Source organism: Aspergillus candidus (genome assembly GCF_002847045.1).
Source record: "Aspergillus candidus strain CBS 102.13 unplaced genomic scaffold BDW47scaffold_4, whole genome shotgun sequence".
In the NCBI taxonomy this organism is placed as follows: Eukaryota; Fungi; Ascomycota; class Eurotiomycetes; order Eurotiales; family Aspergillaceae; genus Aspergillus; species Aspergillus candidus.
This window is the reverse complement of record NW_020194009.1, coordinates 353,531-372,183: the sequence shown is the minus strand read 5'-3', so window position 1 is coordinate 372,183 and position 18,653 is coordinate 353,531. Positions and strand designations below refer to the sequence as shown.

Below are 18,653 nucleotides of genomic sequence, written 5' to 3'. Positions count from 1 at the left end.
TACCATATTTGATTAGTCATTAGGGTAAATGTTCCCTCTGTCGATATATAAAAAGAAACAAGACACAACAAAACAAATCCCAAATGTCATTTATTGAACTCCACTAGCCCATACACTAGTATTGTTATTGCAATGTGACCCAGAAAGCAGCTCAAACACAATTATATATACACGCCAACCCCACATACTAAAAATACCGATGAGAAGGGTGGTGGTTCACCTCGACCGCGTACTGTGGACTCTCCACATAGTGAACGTTCGTTGAAATGGAAGCCCGCGGAGGTCGGTTGGGAGCTCCATGGTTCCAATTTCTCTGTACATTATTTCTCTGCCGTCCTTGCGGCGGCTGGGTTGGACCCCTGACTTGTGCATTCTGCGTAAACCGAGAAGGCCCCGTTGGGGTAATGGGCGGTTGTCGTGCTGTCCGATTTGGTCGGCCAAGGGGGTTCCGGTTTGGGTTTGGGTTTTGCTGCCGGTCTGAATTGCCAACGACTGTTTAGTGTCTTGGGGGAATGAGGCATGGGTTGAACTGGACAAGGAACTCACAGGGCAACGGCGTATCCGCCTGTGGGGATGTTGTCTCGCCAACAATAACGACATCATCCTCGAATTCTTCGTCGTCTAATTGATCGTCGTCTTCGTCGCTTTCAATCTTGGGGCTCATATTACCCATCTCTGCGGCTACCTCCTGACGCTCTTCGCGGTACTCCTCTGCCATCTCACACAGGTAGATGAAGCGTCGTCTGCAAAGTCAATGGTTACTGATGGGCGGGACGACGTGCGGCGGGCACAACCCCCGGAGAAACATACCTTAGCATATCCACAGAATATTCCTCTCCTCCCAGTATCTCCGAAAGTTCTTTGAAGTTGGGAACCTTCATGTTCGTCTGGGCAAATATAGCTAGAAGCACCTGACGGTCCCGTCGGTGGTTCCAGCGCTTCCATGTCATGGGAGTGCGCGGGCGTTTGGCGACACTGGATGGCTCCAGTTGCTCTCTCTGTGTGTTCGTTGCCCTTGGTGTATTTGGAATTCTCGGTGTACTCGGCTTTGGAGCACGCCGGTTTCTAGACATTGCGGTTGATAGGCTTGAAAGCCCTATGTACACTGAATATAAAAACGAGCGATTGGAAGAAATGTGGAGGAGGGAAGAACCTACTTTAGAATGCCCACAATTTATACGACCGAGAAACAGCATTATTATCAGACGCGTAGAGGCGCGCGCGCGTCGAAACGCCCAAGCAGTGGGGATGAGCAGAGGAGCTGCGAGCTACCCAGACTAACTCCCGTGGTATAGGACATGTCTAGCATCCATTGGACAATTAGGGCATATTGCAAGGAAGGAAGGGCTGGCCGGAAATACACGGGTTCAGCAAGACTGGTCAGTTGACGGTGTGGTTTTGTATCGAAGACAAATTTACTGTTTATATCCACCGAGTGAATGCGATTTTTTGGGTATTGTGCGAAACGGGGGTAGAGAGCGTGTGTTTGAGCTATCACATTGGCCCACATGGCTGCATGAAGCCAAGCGGATAAAAGCCCTCGATTTGTATTGGTCGGCAATCCTTTCTCCAGGTGTATGGTACAAAGGATACCAATGAAAAAATCATATCTGATGCGTGTCTTCTCATTTGGTTAGTGGAGGTCATTCAGTCAGATAGGTTGGTAGAAGAAATGACTGTAAATAAGTCAGTTGAGTGGAGAGAGCAGTGTTTTGTCGTCCTGACAAACAGCGTGATCTATTCAGTATAATACACACACGTTGGTAGAGAAGAAAGAGCAATTGAAAATAAAAGAGAAATTTTATTAGATAACTATAATTCTGCAGGTGGCAACAGTATTTCCAGGGACCTCATCATTTTCTTTTGTTTTTGAGGACGGACATAGGGCTGGATGAGCCATGTGACACTAGACTGTTGGCAATAGAATGCAGGCACCCGCAGTTGCAAATGGTTTCTAGAGACATCTTTTGAATGACAAAAGATTGCTATATCAGAGTTGCTGGCTCTCTTGAATTGCCATGCTTTGTCTTCTACGGTTGAATACAACCTGATGCAAGACATGCGAACAACCACCTGAATGGATATCAATCCCATTGAGACTGTCCAGGCTGATCTGCAAAAGAATGAATTCCAACTGGTATCTGTTTTGTCTATTTCGTGTGTCAATGGATCTTCATTCATTGCATGCCATTGCCACTGACCAGTGCACCTCCTGGTAGTGGTTGAGCAAGAATATATAATAGAGCTGATGTGCACCAGAGTGCATGTTTCTCCATCAACCTCAACCACCCACACGCCCACACACCGAAGCTTTAGAGACTGTGCTCACTTTCTTCTTCATCTATTCTCTGCTAGTTTGACTGTCTATCATATAACCAACAATCATGTCCACAAATCCCCGCCGCGGCAAAGCAATGCCAACCGATGGGCCAACGCCTAAATTCCTTTATACGATTATCAAGCAGCTAGACCTAAGATCAGTAAGTACCAATTTCTGCAGCCTTAAGAAAAGAACATCATACTAACCGCACACAGATTGACTGGGGCCTAGTTGCCTCCCAGCTAGAGATCTCCAACGGCCACGCAGCCCGTATGCGCTATGCTCGCTTCAAGCAGCAGATGGAAGGCACCGTCCCTGGCTCACGAGCAGTTCGCGCAAAGAAGTCTCCCAGCAAGTCCAAAAAGGGGTATTCCAGCAAGGAAGACATGATGCGAGAATCGACCCCTGCGCAGCAGCAAGAGCAGGCCCAACCTCAGCAGACTGTCAAACAAGAGTCGCTGATGTCCCGGTACGAGCCGAATCCTTTCGTCAAGAACGAGCCGTATGCGCAGCGGACTTTGAATATGGCCGAAATTCCTCATGTAGCTTCGCGTATGATGGCGCATCCATCGGGACAGATGCTGGCGGCGCCGTATCCCCATGGCACCGTTGCTCCCGTGGACCTGGCTATGTATCCCACGACCCCGAACTTTGGGTCTCCAGCTTTTTTGAAGGTTGAGAGGCCCTCAAACCAGCTTTATGGTTGGCCCCCGGTTAAGCTGGAGCAGGAACTGAAGAGTGAAGTACCCGGAGTGCCCGTTAAGCAGGAGCCGACGCAGGAGCCGCAGGACGACGATGAGGTACAATTCCAGGGTATGAGCGTAGTCGGAGAAACTGAGACGATCGACGGCCGCCTGAAGTAGGTTGTTTTGCAATTCTTGTTTTCCTAGGATACGGCTTTAGGGATTTGTTTCGATTGGCGTCCAGGGTATTAGTTAGACTCGATACAACAAGATAGATGATGAATAGGATGGATCTTGCTTTATATTAGACGAAACAATACCCAAACATATCACTACTTATATCCCATTCCCACTTGGAGGTGACAATTTGCATAGATCTCGGCGTTCGCCCTGGTATCTGTGTTGTTGACACTCACCTAATCGCTATATGGTCGTTTGCCTCAGAGATCGCCATGACGATTCCCACTCTCACTTCGCGTCACGACGTCGTTTCAAAGCAACAAATGATCATTCACAAGTTGACGAGGTAATCAAGGTGGTGTGTCAGTGACCTTGTCATTATTTCTCCCACTTTTCTGGCGAGTTCTTGTTGTTGTTTTCTCTTCTCTTCATCCTCTCTCCCACCCTCCCTCTCTCCACCACCTTCCATCAATATCTCACCAACCACTTACCTTGACATCAAAACACCCTTTCCAGAATCGTCAACCATCTCTGGCAAGTATATTAATCTATTTAAATATTAGAAATGATGGAAATCCCCAAACCACTAACACCCACGGACTAGTACTTGAAAGATGGCTCCCAAGTCTAAGTCCGACACCAACGTCGACGGCGAGGTGACCCCTCAGGATGCCAAATTCATCGTCGAATGTCTCAAGAGCATCGGCGACGACAAGATGGTAATTCACAGTCTCTCACTCTTACCCTCATCTAAGAAAGTCGAACCCCCACTAACAAAAACCCCAGGTGAACCTGGTCAAAGTCGCCGACGCCCTTGGGTACACCAACGTGGCGTCGGTTGGAAACCGGTTCCGTGCCGTACGCAAGCGCTACGGCTTCGAGCAACTCGAGGCCAAGAGCACTGGTATGAGCATCACCCCCAAGGGTAAAGCCAAGTTGGATGCTCTGGCCAGTACTCCCACCAAAGTCAAGCCCCAGGCTAAGGGCGTCATGGATGATTCGTCGTCCGATGACGACAGCTTTGTTACTGCCAAAGAGTATCAGTCTAGTAGCGACAACGAGGGCGAGACTAAAGCTTCTGCGTCGTCGTCTCCTGGCCCTAAGAAGGCGCTGGGTGGTCGTGGCAAGAATGTTGAAATGCGCGATACTGCCCAGGAGGCGCTCGCGCTCGCTGAGGATGCGGGTGCTTTCGTGAAGGTTGAGGATTCAGCCGTTGAGGATGAAGGTGGGAGAGTCAAGTCTTGTTTAGCATTCTTCGTGATGTAGATGGTAGAGACAGAGCAGTAGGCTGACTGTTTCTCCTTCAGTGGTGATCAAGTATGAAGGTGCGGCCTAAGGGAGGTTGGGCTACGATGCCAGATAAGTTGGATTGTCTTCTTGTCTCTTGTGAGTCTTCTTTCTTTTGCTCGTCGCGTTTTACCAAATTTGTCTGGATGATACTGATACATGTCTAGTTGCATCTGCCCGACTGAGGTCGTTGTGCTTCTGGAGCTCGGTTGCCTTGAATGAATCTGGATTTGCAGATATCGGCTTGGACTTTTTTTCCCATTCTTTCTTCTCGGTTGCAAACCAGTCCCTCGCTGGACAGGATTGCTGGACTAGGAGGAAGGAGAGGATGTTGTCTGGCGGGAATGATATCATGTTTCTAAATCAGCTCAGTTAATCAAAAAGATTGTTTTCAACATATTTGTGTCGTAATAGACTAGCTTTGCTGAGTTTCTTATAGTATTTCCTCTACTGAAACAGAGAAAAATCGAGAGAAACAGGTGAGGTGAAAGTAAACCGCCAATCCTTTACATCCCCTGACAACCAAGAATCACTGACCCATTCACTACTCCATCTCCCCAACCACTCCTTGTTTGCTTCTTCTCACTCTACAGCCCATATACTCTGACTTGATATCCTCTCTCACAAGGGCTCCGCGTAAACCAACTTACCATCCTACACATACTCAACGACGGGACCTCTAGCAAGATCTCCTACCTCTCTTCATCAATCATACTCCCACTACGCTCATCACTCGTCATCCACAACTATCACATCCTGAAGACTACGAATAGAAAGGAAACACAAGCCAAAACAATGTCTCGCATCAGCGAACAAGACGCAACCAAGTTCCTCCTGAGCTGCGTCCGCCACTCCAACAACGGCAAGGTCAGTGGAACGAAGTCTCAACCATTAAACCTAATCATCTCCATTAATCTACAAACATCGAAGAACAAAGTAGCTAACTAGATGTGAACCCACAGATCAACTTCGAAGAAGTTGCCACCGAATGCGGAATCACCTCCAAGGGAGCAGCGTAAGTCATCACTCGTTATGCTCAACAAAAACTATCATACTAACATGAACTAAACAGAGCCAAACGCTACGAGCGCCTCGTCAAGGCCCACAGCTCCACCACCAACGACGAAAACGCCAACGCCAGCGCTGGAGCAGCGGAGACCCCCAAGAAGGGGCGTTCTCCTGCGAAGCGTAAGTCTGGGGTTTCGTCCGCCAAGGGAGCGACTAAGAAAGCGAAGGGCAATTCGGGTGGTACTGCCGAGGCCGGAAATGGAGAAGCGGTATCTAACAATTTGTCGAAGAGTGAAATGAAGAAACTCGATGACGAGCTGGATGCTGCGAATGTTAGTGGGGATGGCTACGCTGCTGGCAAGAAAGCGGTGGGTGGTGAGTTCACTGAAAGTGAGATGAAGAAATTGGATGAGGAGCTTGATGCTGCGGAGGTTCGTGATGAGATTCCCTTTCTTTTCTTTTACAAAAGAAGTAAAAAGAAATAAAGGAAAAAGAACAATGCTAATGTAGAGTTGGGAAGTCGTCTAGGTCTAAGGAAGAACAAATGGATGTCGGTGCCTTTACAAGACAGAAATTTACCTGGGTGATTATTTATGGGGGGATTTCAAAGTGGATGATGATTGACAACGTCGCGACTGCGCTGGGGAGAATTTGGGATTGCTTTATCTTTTGATACTCATGGGACGGCCATTAGGGGCGTTTACGGTGGACATACAGGTCTGGATTGTGGCAAGGAAGGGCGTCTAGGCTTAAGAATACTGGAAAGTGATAGCATCCAATACATGGCATTATTGATATTCCAATTCCATATGTCGTCTATCGTATATAGCCTGATAGATAAACTAGCATGGGTATCGCTCAAGGGGTATCCGTGATCCAAATCAGACTTGGCGTGGACAAGAAAACAACATAAAACACTCGCGCTCCACATGGTTGAAGTGACATGGGTGATTGCAAGTGGTATCAAAAGATATCAAGGAGAAAAATGATAAGATAAAAAGGAAACACGGGCTGCTTCCACAGCTAGGTTGCATGTTTGGAAACGAAGCCGAGGTTGAACGAACAAGAAGAACTCCCCTAGACGTCCGCCATGACCGACTCGAGGATCTTGCGTTTATAATTAGATAGAGACCGTTCCTTTTTCTGCATTTGAGCTCGGAGCTTCAAGTACCGTTGCTTCCATGTTGCCTCCGAGGTAGTTGGGTCGTCCCCGTCGATCTCGAATTCGCCGTCCGCTAACCCATCAAGATCGGCCATGGTACTTTCTAGCTCGTCAGACGTCTTGGAAGTCGGCGCAGGCTTGTCCCCGTCACTCTTCCCAAGGCTAAGTCCGCCGTAGGAAACCTTGGTCGAGAAGCGGTACCCATGTTTGTATTCGTGAGAAATGGTATATACGGGAGGTGTTGGCGGGGTGGCGCTATGATAAGCGGGTGAAGCGTCGACCCGGACAAGCATTGTACTCTCTGTGATGCCAGGGTACCCAAAGTGTGGCCCTAGTCCGAGGTGGAGAGCGGACATGAGGACAGGCAAGCCCGACTGGAGCTGTGAATACGACGATGTCATATTAGCCACCACCGATGCAGCCAAGCCTTGTGACTCCTCCACGCTGAGCGGGGTGGTTCGACCGATGAGTCGCCCGCGGAGCAGTTCGCCTGATAGCACGCGCACGACATCGTCGCACGTGATGTCTGCAGTGGACTGGCTGCTATTGCGGGGGACATTCGACGGGAGATGCGGGTTGGTGGCGGGTGCATCGTTCAAAACCGACGGACCGTTCCGTGGTTGCCCCTCGACCTTGAAGCCGGTGGGTGCGTTGTTGACTCCATTGACCATGTGAGTCGGTGGGGTTGCTAGGCGTACCGGAGCCCCTGAATGTTGCGGCACTTGAAGCTGAAGTTTGTTTGGTCGCCCGCCTCCGGGGAGTGGTGTGGGTGATTGCTGGTATTGGGAATTCGAGAAGCGATTGGGGTGGTCCTGTTCAAGGACGATCGCTGGAGCCGGGTGCACTTTCGATCCGTGTAGATGAGACGGGTCAGAGCGAATCGGGTTGACGGGAAAGGAAGAGAAAGGCCCCGAGGATGTCCCCCGGTTAGGGGGCCGACCTCGAGTCTTCCCCGTGGATGACCCGACGGTCGTTGGCCAGGCAGAAGACACGGCGGGGCCATGGCGCCGCTTGGACCGAGTCTTCTCGCCAGTTGACGGTGTGACTGCGGACCGCGGTTCCGCCGAATGCACAAAAATGTCGGGGTGATGGCCACGAGGCAGGATCGCTGACTGCGGATACCCCGCGGGAGACGGATCTCGCTCCAAAGGTCTCCATCGCAGCTCCTGGCCCGGCTGGGTGGCCGGCGTATCTGACGGTCCGTCGGCGGGAAATGAGGATGCAGCGGTCATCCACGGGTCGTGAGATTCCATTTCATCCGGAAAGGCGCTAAACGGAATCGCACTCTGGGGGAATGAAGCGGAGTGGGCCGGGAACGAGGTCTGCAAGACCCCGGCTGAGGTATCCAGCTGTGGTCGTTTGACTATCCGCTCCCCACTGATCTCCCGCTCTTCCGCTCGTTTTCGGCCGCGTTTTGGTTTCCATTGGGGCACTAACGCCCGGAGCGCAAGATCCTCCTCCAATGGAACCCCGTCGCGACTGTCGCTCACCACCGCATCGTTTGCTGGAAGTTGTGTGTAGTACGGGTGTGGGTGACCTAGGCAATATTCGAAGAACGCATCGACATGCATCGCGCGCATCCACCTCTACTCTTAGTTAGGATAGTTCCTTTTTTTATTTTCCCTTTTTTTCTTCGTAGTTGAGATGGGGTGGCCATACGAACCTTGAGCCGAACCGCGTACTGCTGAACTTTTTGCGTGCTTTGCTTCTTCTCCATGTCCGGGGGCTCGACCCCCAGCTCGATCGCTAGCGCAATCCACGTCTTCAGTTCCTTACTATCGAGTCTTTTGATAAGCTCCCAGAGAGCAAAGATGCTGAAGCTCTTGCCGTCGCTGCGGGGCGGGCAGCGGAATGTCTTCCGGAGTTCTGTCGTATCCACCGATGTGGGGACATTCGGATTGCAGTAGAAGACAAACGCGACGTATGCATCATCGATAGTTTCATCGGTGATATCGCGCGCCGGTAACGACCGAGGTTCTGCGTGATCCATCGAGTCCCTCATGGGCCTCGGACGAGCCGAATCGAAGACCGGAGGTGACATGGACGGTCCTGGACGAGTCGCTGGGGGGGCGGGAATGATTGATCGCGGAACCGTGGGCGAGGCTTGCAGACTGCGAGGGGTGGGTTTTCGATGGAGTGGAGGGGACTTGGAGGCGGCGACGCGACTGTGAGCGCTACCCAGCGACGAAGCGCTCTGTAGGCTGGGCTGGAGCGCCGGAGGATATCTTGCATATTGCTGAACGACCACCGGCGTGCCTCCTAGTTCGTTGCGATCCGGTTGGGTCATCACCGCGGGAAAGGAACCTTCCATGGCGTGCCGTCGAAATACGCAGACGCAACGGAGACCTCGAAGCGACGCAATGCTCGATAAAACAACGGGCGATGTAGGGTATCACAAAATCTCGGCGGAAGAAAAATATCAAGAATCTCGTGCGCATGGGAAAAAAAGACCTATTAATAGAACGGTCGCGACAAGAAGGCAGGCGACTGGATCAGGGACCAGCCCAATCGCATTGACGGAGGGAACAGAGCGGCTTGGATCGAAGTATACTATACCACGAACAGGCATACTAGAAATCGACAGGAACAATCCACAACAACGGCGACAGGATTGGTGAGAAGGACGCCATCATCATCGACCAAAAGTCGGAACAAACGAGGGGAATGAGGGGGAGAGAAGAAAGCGAGAAAAGAGAGAAAAAGCGAAGAGGCTGGAAGAAAAGCAGACGGCGCGTTTATGCTCATTGCTCTAGTGAGCCTTAGTAGAGCTGACTGTTTCTATTATTATGACCAACCGGGGTCTAGCGTGTGAACTGGGGGGAGTGTCGGGCGGGGGATCGAATGCCAGATTGCCTGAATGGGGCAGCCGGGCGCTAACGGAGTGACAGGCACAGTCGAGCATTGCAGGAGGAGATGAGGAGAGTGGGAGTTTATTGGTGGGAGCCGGGGGTCTGTCCGGAGTCAATAGTAGGAATGACAATAGTAGGAATGACAATAGCATACTGACCTAGTAGAATGTACAGTACGGATGAATATATTGATACTGCATTCAAGCTGGATAGATCTCAGGCACCGATGCCAAGGCTCAGGCATGCCATTCTTATCGATTGAGTGCCTGAGGTCCCCCTCTCCCTTCCGTCTTCCCTGACCTCATCGTCATCATCCGGACTTCATCGTGACTGACTAACTGAGTTGACTGACTGCTAGGGGATTATTAACTTCAACACACACCTCTTGACTTTTCTTGTACGGTTCCCTGTTGACGGGTTCTGACTTCCCTATATATGCTGCCAACCCTCGACTCTCTACGTGGAATGATGGTCCCCTTCCCTCTCTCTCACTTTCCATTCAACGTCTGCGTTTAGCGCCATCGGTTATCGCAAATGACGTGCTGCATGTTGGGTGCCTATTATTATCTCCCGATCATAGGGCTACCCCTGCCAAGTCCCGTCAGTGGCCATGGCGTCCTCTGCGCGTCGTCCCGTCCGCTCGAGTCGCACCCAAGTCCAAACCTACAACGAAGAGAGCAGTTCGGATGATCGTCGGAATGAAGATACTGAGTCGGAGATCGAGGAAGCTAGGCGGGCATCACTATCGCTACGCCCGCGCGACACCCGTCGAACGCGCGTGTCTTATCGCGAAGAGACCACGGACGAGGAGGACGACCTGCAAGAAGAACCGTCAAGTGATCACGAGGGAATACGACCAGCCGACGCTCCTACTCATTTGACCTACCCGGCTTCACAACAACGGGGCAGCAGCCGTACTTCCCGCCGGCCTCGCACCCGCACGGTGAAGACGCGCTCCCAAACCAAGAAATCAACGACACCTTCGCGACGGAGCCGATCGGGGGTGGGAAAACCGCGCAATAAACGGAGGAAGGTGGACGATGAACCGATGTTTGTCGGCTCCGGGGTCATCCCCCCGTGGCAGACCCTTCCGTACCAAGTGCTATTCGACATATTTATCTTCGCCTCCCGTCCTCTGGTAGATGAGAAAACTATCGCTCGACTGCCCTCGGTACAATGGCTGGTCAATGTCGCGACGTTGTGTCGTGCATTCCATGAGCCGGCGCTTGCAGCGCTGTATCAAAGCCCGCCCTTGATCCCGGCGGCGAAGGCACACGGCTTGCTCAGTGTTCTATCCCAACCGCAGGATCACCTGTCGACAAATTATGTCAACAAGGTCCGCGAGTTGCACGTGGACGTGGAGACACTCTTGCTCTACAAAAGCGGGCCGACTCTTGGATACTTCGAGTTGTCCAGACTGATTGAATGTACCCCTCAGGTCAAAACACTGCGGTTATATCACAACGATGATTACGTTGTCGGTCTTCCTCCATGGCAAATCCAACGGTCCAAGTGGACCTATCCAGACAGTCTCTTTTCCGCGATCGCCGCGCGTTCAATTCGATTGCGCAGCTGGGATTGGAACAGCCGGTTCATGGAAACCACGCGGTTACTCCCTATCGTCCTAGGAAAACACCTCGAACCGTCCTTCCGGGGATTGCGGGAGCTCAGATTGTTGCATGTGGCGTCGGAGTATTCCGATGGTGATGACGTGGAATCCTTGTCCAATGAAAGGGAGATTGTTCTTGCAAGCGCGCTTAAAGAATTGTCGGAGCTACAAACCCTGCAGTTCATTGAATGTTCGATCGTCAACGAACATCTCCTGCTGAACCTACCGCTATCGCTTAGATCTCTGACCATCAACAATTGTGACGATGTAACCACGGCAAATTTCAGCGCCTTTCTCTCCTCCCATGGTCAATCCCTCCGCGAGTTGGTTCTGTGCCACAACCGTCACTTGAGCCTATCGTTTATTGTAGGCTTGGCTCAGGCATGCGGACAGCTCGAGATATTCAAGATGGACATCTCGATGTATGATTGGTCGAGTTATCATGATGTTGAACCGCACTTCGCACAACTTCTCGGCCCCACCGAGGTTCCGACTTGGCCATCGACCTTGAAAGAAGTCGAGCTGATCCAGCTACGCAAGTGGGATGACGCCACAGCGGAAGTGTTCTTTACGTCGCTCATTAACAGCGCATCCGATCTACGGAGTCTCCGGCGGCTAGTGATCAGCGCCATTCTGAAGATCGGCTGGCGCGATCGGGCATCGTTCCGCGAGAAGTGGATTGGAAGATTGGAGAAGGTTTTCCTGCGGCACAGCCCGCCTCCCGATCCGACCCTTCGCACCATCCCGCGCCCCCCGTCACACCCGAACCGGACGACTCCACCCGCCAACGGCCCCCCCATTGACGATGGGTTGACACAGTCGGATGCGCAACATAGCGGCCCATCGACGCCCTCCAAACGAAAGAGCGTTCGACTTGCCCAACGGAAATTCTCCGAGGCCGAGGAAAGTGAATTCAGTCCAGTGCGTCAGACTGGCAACCACGGGGATGATGAGCCGGCGTCCCTCACCGTGCAGGGCATGTGTGAGGTAGTCATGGTGCGTATCGACAACCAGCGACCCACTGAAACGCAGTTCAACGAGCAGGATTTCCTAGACGAGGAATTGAGCGGCGACGAGGACTGGAATGGCGATGACCTAGACATGTCGGCTGGCGGACATGCCTGGTAGGTTCGTCACCACTAGTTGACTCGCGATGCGAACATGGTCAAAGACCTCTTGTGCCTAGTTCAGCAATGTGTCCTTCACCCTAGAATCTCCCCTCTGCATTCCCTCCTCGTGGGCAATTCTATACATCTTTTTGATCTGGGCCCCTGTGCCCACCAGACACGTCTAAATTGAGTTCAAACAATTCGGGAGTTGGGGTTTTACAACATAAAGGACGGTCTCAACGGAGTGTGGGAACGGTCTGGGCTTTATCTGATTTGACTTTTATTCTAATTTATTTCCCCCCTTGCCTGTCGTTTACTCTTTAGTTTCATGGATGTACGAACGAAATAATGATCTGGCTGCCCCTCGCCTAACACAGCGACATCTCCACCTATCCACGACGATGCATGTAACTGTACAAAACGTATCGATTTTGGATGACACTCCAAAATCTCCACAAGAAAGCCAATCAAGGCTCATAGACAAGATTCCCATCCCGGTTACCGATACGCTGCCCGAGGTAAATCTTCGCAGGGATGAAGTCGCCCTCGGTGTTCCTCAGATGAGCGTACAGAACAGGCACGGGGTAACCGTGGGCATCACCCTCCCAGTCAAAATAGATGTCTTCGGCGGACTCGGAGAAGTCCATTCCTCCCCAGACGAAACGGCCTATTGTTGGGTCACAAACGGTCAAAAGAAAAAGACTGCAATATATCGTAGGTAGGGAGGATATATGTGAGTTGATATTATACTTACCTTCGTTATTCCCAATGTACTGATCAAGGTCCAGGGCCGATTCTGAATACCCACCACCATCACGTCTCAAGATGGCGATGAGGAGATGACTATCGATGAGATGGACGTCTGTGGCGGTCTGATGGAAGTCGCCGATTTTGAGTAATCTCGTGTATAGAATGACTTTTTCTTTGCTTTGTCTTGAACTGCTGTTACGAGTGAGAGGAGAAGAATGAGGGAGTGGAAATAGGGGTGGGAAGGAAAGTAGAAGGAGGGGAGAGATGGGAGGGAGAAGGAGGGAGCCTGAGGCGTTATAGGTCCCCTCTTGTTACCGTAAAATAAAAGGATCAAGTCCGTCAAGTAGATGAATCGAGTTATTATATGTTTCCTCCCTTTGTAGAGTAAGATGGCTTGATTACTATGAGTATCTGGTTCCCCCTGCTACCAGGTGATTGCGTGTACATGCGTTCAAGAACTCAACAAGGAATCAATCAAGGATCAAAGACAAATTCCCCATCCCGGTTGTCAATCCGCTCTCCAAGGTTCAGGTCCGCGTCGACGAGCTCGCCGTCGGAAGTCGGCAGTTTAGCGCGTATAACAGGCACGTCGGCACCGCCCTCGATGTCGAAATGGACGTTCTCGGCGGAATCGGAGAAGTTCTCGCCGTCCCATACAAAGCGGCCTATTGTAGGATCGCAAATAGTCAGAGGGGAGGAAGATTGATCGTGGTGCATGGTAGGGAGAATGGAGCTTACCCTCGTCGTTTCCAATGTACTGATCAAGGTCGATGGTCGATTCCTGAGTCTCACCATCTCCGCATTCGAGGCTGGCGACGAGGAGATGGCCGTCTTCGATGCGGATATCCGTGGCGGTGAGATGGAAGGCGCCCATTTTGCTGAATTGAATGAGTAGAAATAGATTTGACTTTGGATTGTTGTTGCGAAATAGAGAAGAAAGGAAGTAAAAAGAGGGGGTTTTTATATGTTCCCCCCCCCTCTATCTATGCATGCCCCTCCATCAATATCACAAGCTGTCAATAGTGGAGTCCCCTCAAGTCCAGTCAACCAACCAACCAACCCCACTTCATCCTGCTATTGCGAGGATACCCAAAACCAAGCTAGCTCCAAACATCAGCCACGCGCGTTAACACACTTGTTCGCCAGCTATTAGCCAGTTCCAATAGCCTCGTGGAACAGTCCGGGAGGGCAAAGCGGGGGGGAGGGGAGGAGTTGATTGAAAACCGCCCCATCGCTGGAACGGCGGTGTCGGATTGCCGCGTCCAGGCAGCACAATTAATCCTTTGCCTTATCGGATGGGGGAATCGAGTGACTCCGGGATTCTTTCGGCGTCAAGGGTGATTACCACCCCACTTGGTGGGGGTTTTGAGAGGCAGTGAGGTTATTAGCGGGCAGTTCAGGGGAGTTTCCAAAGGCGAATGTATGAAGGGTGGCTTGTAAGGGGCTTGCAAAGGGGGTTTAGGCAGACAGTCTGTGGGGAATGGGCATAATATGTGGCGGAAGGGCTTTGTGTGATTTGGAGGAATTGTTGCACCATGATCTCACCACCGTCAATTGTGAGATGGCTCCCCGCAGATGCACATCAAGGATGGTATAGATTGGTTACCTTTTGAGCGCCAAGGGGTTGAGGGGAGCAAGTGGCGTAGGGCTGACTTAGGCTGCCTGGTTTCTTTGTTTTGCTGAGAGACCAAGTATATATTCGCCTGACATACCTGACATACCTGATATACCCCATATACCACTACGTCCAGAGATCTACAGCCGCTACCGAAACGGTGCCAGCCTGTCAAATTTAGTATATGATCAGTGTTAGTATATACTTCCCCACCAGAGGAATCTCGCAGAAATAGAAATAGAAAATAAAATGGAAAATTTACGATACTGGGCACGAGCAATAAAGCCAAGAACTTATACTTCCAACCCCGCCAACTGTCCTGTTTTCTGTGGCCGTATACAAAAATTACACAAAGGCGAAGGAATTCTATTAGTCAGAAGCCATTAAGACTGTATGGCTCCTATTGCGTACAAGCAACAATATCAATTTTGTCTGACAATTATATCTTCAAGGCAAACCTTTATGCAGCTGCATTGTGCTGATGCATGGTGCAGGAAGCTGCTAGGCATCCAGATAAACGTAATGAGATCCTACTAAATCTATAACAATCAGGCATGAACCTTGTGGTGATCGGGATCATCAATCCGCCCTCTTAGGTAGTCCTAAGTTAGAAAAGAATTATGCTGGAATCAAACCAGCCGTGCCAATATATATATGCTTATCTTCCTTCTGTTCTTTTTCTTTCCTTCTTTGCGTTCATCCATCTACTTTAAAGGGGTTAGCTGTTGATGTAAGATCCGTCTGGAAGCAGGTTTGTAAACCAAGAGGATTCCCGCTGAATCCAACATTTTGTCGCAATAAACTGTTAGGTCCTAATACTCATAATCAAAAGCTGCGATTTCAGTGTATGTCGCATATTTGGGCTGGCCAAAAATCGTATTGAAGAGTCTCTTCTTACACTGTATACAAGTGTTGGTTTGCGAGAGACATAATCATTGTAGCGTGCACAGCTGATGATCATGTTTCCAGGGGAATGGCTTGACACCCCGCCAAATCAAGTCCACTTTAGTATTATTCGGTAGAGAATGCAGGGATTATGACGCGGTTTCTTGCTGGGGCTATTTCCCCATGCTTATTATATATACGACTAGGGGAAATCGGAAAATCGACCAATAGGTCTTCACACCCATGGTTTCGGTACATGGGTTGTTCGAAAGTAGTTGTTCTTCAAGTGATTTGTCGGCATTTCTTTTCTCCCTGATTTTTGAAGAATTCGTTTTTTCTTCCCGGTATACTAGACCGATCGATCGGACTAGACATACACATGGGGTAAGACATCGAGCGAATGATAGATCTGAAAGTTGGCTGCATCGAGCCATCGACCCAACCATCACCAGGATCAGCTGCTTAAGTGGGGCGAGACATCGAGAATGATATGCATTTCCCTGGCACTGAATGCGCCCAGAGGGTTCTAGAGACCCCAGACATTATCTGACCACCGTGCGCGCAACACAACAGCCGAACTGGTTGGTTGAGATGAATGGAGGGGAATGAGGGATGGGAAAATGGATGAAGATGGAAAGATCTGGTCGATCAAATCCATCCCGAACTCCACCTCCCTAGACGCCTGAGGCCAAACAGTAGTATTCCACTACTCCGTACAAGGAGGACGTTCTCCGGAGTAGATCTCCTCTTAACTTCTGCTCCTACATCATTCCATTGCGCCGTTCCATTCTCCACCCCACAGCCATCTTTGGTCTAGTCGGCCCCTCCCTTTTTTGCACCACCGTTGAGTCCCCTTCATCGGGCGGGAATTAATTCACCAAGGAATCGTCGAGGTAGCGAACCACGAAGACCGTCACTTGGGGATCTCATCGAACGGGAACATCTTCATCTCCTGAATATTGTTCCCCACGACTCCTTTGTGACGTATCGCACCATATTCTGACCTGTGGTAGCTGTTGTCCACATTTCGGCTGATTCGGATAGCCATGGCGGAGTCGGCGTCGACCCCTGGGTTCAACATTCACTCCGCACCGCTGGAGGTTGATAACTATGTATGTAAATCCTCCCTCTGTGTTTAGGATTGTATAGTTTAGTTTCGACAGTCGTTTGTGACAGTCGACGGATTCCTTCTACAATGTGCTCATCTCGTTGTAGGCTGAGGTAGACGACGACCCCTCGTCGGACTATGCAGAAGACTTGTAAGACGCCATCTGTATGACAGACGGTGCACGAACAGCTGGCTAATGATTTGGAAAAAGTCCCAGCGACACCACCTCGTTGAATTCTTTGATCACTTCTTACCGTTTCGAAAATGGTCGACGATACCACTCCTACAAGGATGGTGCCTACTGGTAGGACCCTCCCATTGTCGTGCGCCGAATCATCATTGATTTTTCTCCAGGGGTCCCAATGATGAGCAACAGAACCAGCAGCTAGACATCGCGTATGTTACCTGACAGATGTTTTTGGTGGGCCAGACTGATAAATTTCTTCGAACTAGACACCACATGTTCACTGTGCTCCTCGACAATAAACTGGTTTTGGCGCCGATCGATGAGAACATCCAGGTATGCGTGGCGTGGGGGAACGTCAGCATATACGTGTCGGATGCATTTTGCTAAACCGTCTACAGAATGTGGTTGACCTGGGCACCGGCACCGGCGTTTGGGCCATGTGAGTCTACTCAAAGCTAACGTAGAAGGAATTCTAGGAACTGACACTGTGCCAGTGACTTTGCGGACGAATACCCCGGAGCTCAGGTTTTGGGCACGGATCTTTCCCCTATCCAACCCAGCTTTGTGCCCCCTAATCTACAATTTGAAATTGACGACGCCTCGGAACCATGGGTGTATCCGGACAATCACTTCGACCTGGTTCACGTGCGTGCCTTGTATGGGGGCATTGCGGATTGGCCCGCCTTCTATCGCGAGGCATTCAGGTAGGGTTTCTCCGCTGATTGATTGTCTACCGGTCTCTCACAACGTCGATTAGGCACATTCGTCCTGGAGGCTGGATCGATCAGCTGGAAATGTCGATCCAGTTTTCTTCCGATGATGGGACGGTGACGGATGACCACGTTCTGGCGACCTGGTCGAAGACCTTTATTGAAGCCGGCGAGAAATTCGGGAAGACCTTTCGCATCGCTGATCTCGCCAAAGGATACATGCAAGAAGCTGGATTCGAAAATGTTACCGAGCGGCGGTTCAAGTTGCCGGTCGGCCCTTGGAGCCGTGACCCAAAGCTGAAGAAGCTTGGCCGCTGGAACCTGGTGCACTGCGAGCAGGGCATTGAAGGTTGGGCCATGGCGCTGCTGACTCGAGTCATGGGGGTGAGTTTGATTCCTCCTCGCTGCCTGTGGTGCTTGTTGTGGAGTACCCAATTGCTAGACGGACCGTTGTACTAATCGCTGGCCGATTTAAGTGGACCTACATGGAAGTACAGGTCTTTTTAGTGGAGATGCGGAAAGGCCTGCGGGACCCCAACATCCACGCATATTTTTCTGTGTAAGTCTTCTTTTATTCTCTACATCTTCATATCGCTTGATGTAAAATAAGAGACATAAGAGGGATCGCTGTTGCTGACACGGTTATAGGGTGGGAGTGTATGGCCAGAAGCCAGTCTAGTAGACCTGGAGACAGCTCGAATGTTTAGTCAGGAGATGTGTGGACGTATCGTTGGTCGCTTGTGGCGATATTTTCATGGTTTTCATTATTCCCTCCACATGGGTAGGACTATGCAGCCTGGTTGAAGCTAAACGTGCGTTAGGGCCGGAGAGCTCGGAGCGAAGTGGTTCAGTTAGCGGCAGTTACTGTAGCTCATTCTTTTTTCACTCCATACAAGCCGGACGAGGCAGGACAGACTGCACCCGACGGGTACAAAGTCATGGATGTCTGTACATAAATCAACTCCTCTCTTTTTACTATGGTGAAGCTGGCCGAATCGATCATTAATTGATTATACGGGTTTAGATCTACGTAGTAGTTTGCAGCAGCAGTGATCGTCCACTGCGACTTGGCAAGCAACCCCACACCGAGTCTCCATGGACACCCAACAGACTTGTGATTGGCTTTGTACTTCGACAAATCATCGCCTACACAGGGAAACTCGCGTACCACAGCCTTGTGAAGTGAACAGG

General features: G+C 50.7%; 8 protein-coding genes across 8 annotated transcripts; 5 read left to right on the top strand and 3 right to left on the bottom strand.

Moving 5' to 3' along the window:
- Positions 1–140: 140 nt before the first annotated feature.
- BDW47DRAFT_99256 (uncharacterized protein) lies at positions 141–1,574 on the bottom strand. The gene is made up of 4 exons (XM_024820852.1): positions 1,158–1,574; positions 811–1,096; positions 547–743; positions 141–477 (listed from the first exon to the last, which is right to left on the bottom strand). Exons 2-4 carry the CDS (start codon positions 1,071–1,073, stop codon positions 188–190), a joined length of 750 nt encoding a protein of 249 aa, XP_024675557.1. The 5' UTR covers positions 1,074–1,096; positions 1,158–1,574; the 3' UTR covers positions 141–187.
- An 810-nt stretch (positions 1,575–2,384) lies between these two features.
- Positions 2,385–3,183, top strand: BDW47DRAFT_122586 (uncharacterized protein; the record flags this gene model as incomplete). The annotated part of the gene is made up of 2 exons (XM_024815870.1): positions 2,385–2,480; positions 2,536–3,183. 2 exons carry the CDS (start codon positions 2,385–2,387, stop codon positions 3,181–3,183), a joined length of 744 nt encoding a protein of 247 aa, XP_024675556.1.
- A 614-nt stretch (positions 3,184–3,797) lies between these two features.
- On the top strand, positions 3,798–4,519 carry BDW47DRAFT_122585 (uncharacterized protein; the record flags this gene model as incomplete). Its single annotated transcript, XM_024815869.1, has 3 exons — positions 3,798–3,902; positions 3,970–4,408; positions 4,491–4,519. The coding sequence occupies 3 exons, from the start codon at positions 3,798–3,800 to the stop codon at positions 4,517–4,519; spliced, it is 573 nt and encodes a 190-aa protein (XP_024675555.1).
- A 746-nt stretch (positions 4,520–5,265) lies between these two features.
- BDW47DRAFT_122584 (uncharacterized protein) lies at positions 5,266–6,006 on the top strand (the record flags this gene model as incomplete). Its single annotated transcript, XM_024815868.1, has 4 exons — positions 5,266–5,337; positions 5,433–5,485; positions 5,543–5,909; positions 5,989–6,006. The coding sequence occupies 4 exons, from the start codon at positions 5,266–5,268 to the stop codon at positions 6,004–6,006; spliced, it is 510 nt and encodes a 169-aa protein (XP_024675554.1).
- A 264-nt stretch (positions 6,007–6,270) lies between these two features.
- On the bottom strand, positions 6,271–9,384 carry abp2 (putative ARS binding protein Abp2). Its single transcript, XM_024820851.1, has 2 exons — positions 8,304–9,384; positions 6,271–8,226 (listed from the first exon to the last, which is right to left on the bottom strand). The coding sequence occupies exons 1-2, from the start codon at positions 8,949–8,951 to the stop codon at positions 6,556–6,558; spliced, it is 2,319 nt and encodes a 772-aa protein (XP_024675553.1). The 5' UTR covers positions 8,952–9,384; the 3' UTR covers positions 6,271–6,555.
- Positions 9,385–9,808: 424 nt separating this feature from the next.
- BDW47DRAFT_99254 (uncharacterized protein) lies at positions 9,809–12,575 on the top strand. The gene has a single exon (XM_024820850.1). The coding sequence runs from the start codon at positions 10,100–10,102 to the stop codon at positions 12,224–12,226; it is 2,127 nt and encodes a 708-aa protein (XP_024675552.1). The 5' UTR covers positions 9,809–10,099; the 3' UTR covers positions 12,227–12,575.
- Positions 12,576–13,350: 775 nt separating this feature from the next.
- On the bottom strand, positions 13,351–14,478 carry BDW47DRAFT_99253 (CVNH domain-containing protein). Its single transcript, XM_024820849.1, has 2 exons — positions 13,696–14,478; positions 13,351–13,622 (listed from the first exon to the last, which is right to left on the bottom strand). The coding sequence occupies exons 1-2, from the start codon at positions 13,829–13,831 to the stop codon at positions 13,432–13,434; spliced, it is 327 nt and encodes a 108-aa protein (XP_024675551.1). The 5' UTR covers positions 13,832–14,478; the 3' UTR covers positions 13,351–13,431.
- Positions 14,479–15,951: 1,473 nt separating this feature from the next.
- On the top strand, positions 15,952–18,453 carry BDW47DRAFT_99251 (class I SAM-dependent methyltransferase). Its single transcript, XM_024820848.1, has 10 exons — positions 15,952–16,569; positions 16,673–16,716; positions 16,777–16,869; positions 16,920–16,961; positions 17,019–17,085; positions 17,151–17,191; positions 17,247–17,456; positions 17,510–17,846; positions 17,939–18,021; positions 18,111–18,453. Exons 1-10 carry the CDS (start codon positions 16,504–16,506, stop codon positions 18,139–18,141), a joined length of 1,014 nt encoding a protein of 337 aa, XP_024675550.1. The 5' UTR covers positions 15,952–16,503; the 3' UTR covers positions 18,142–18,453.
- Positions 18,454–18,653: the final 200 nt, after the last annotated feature.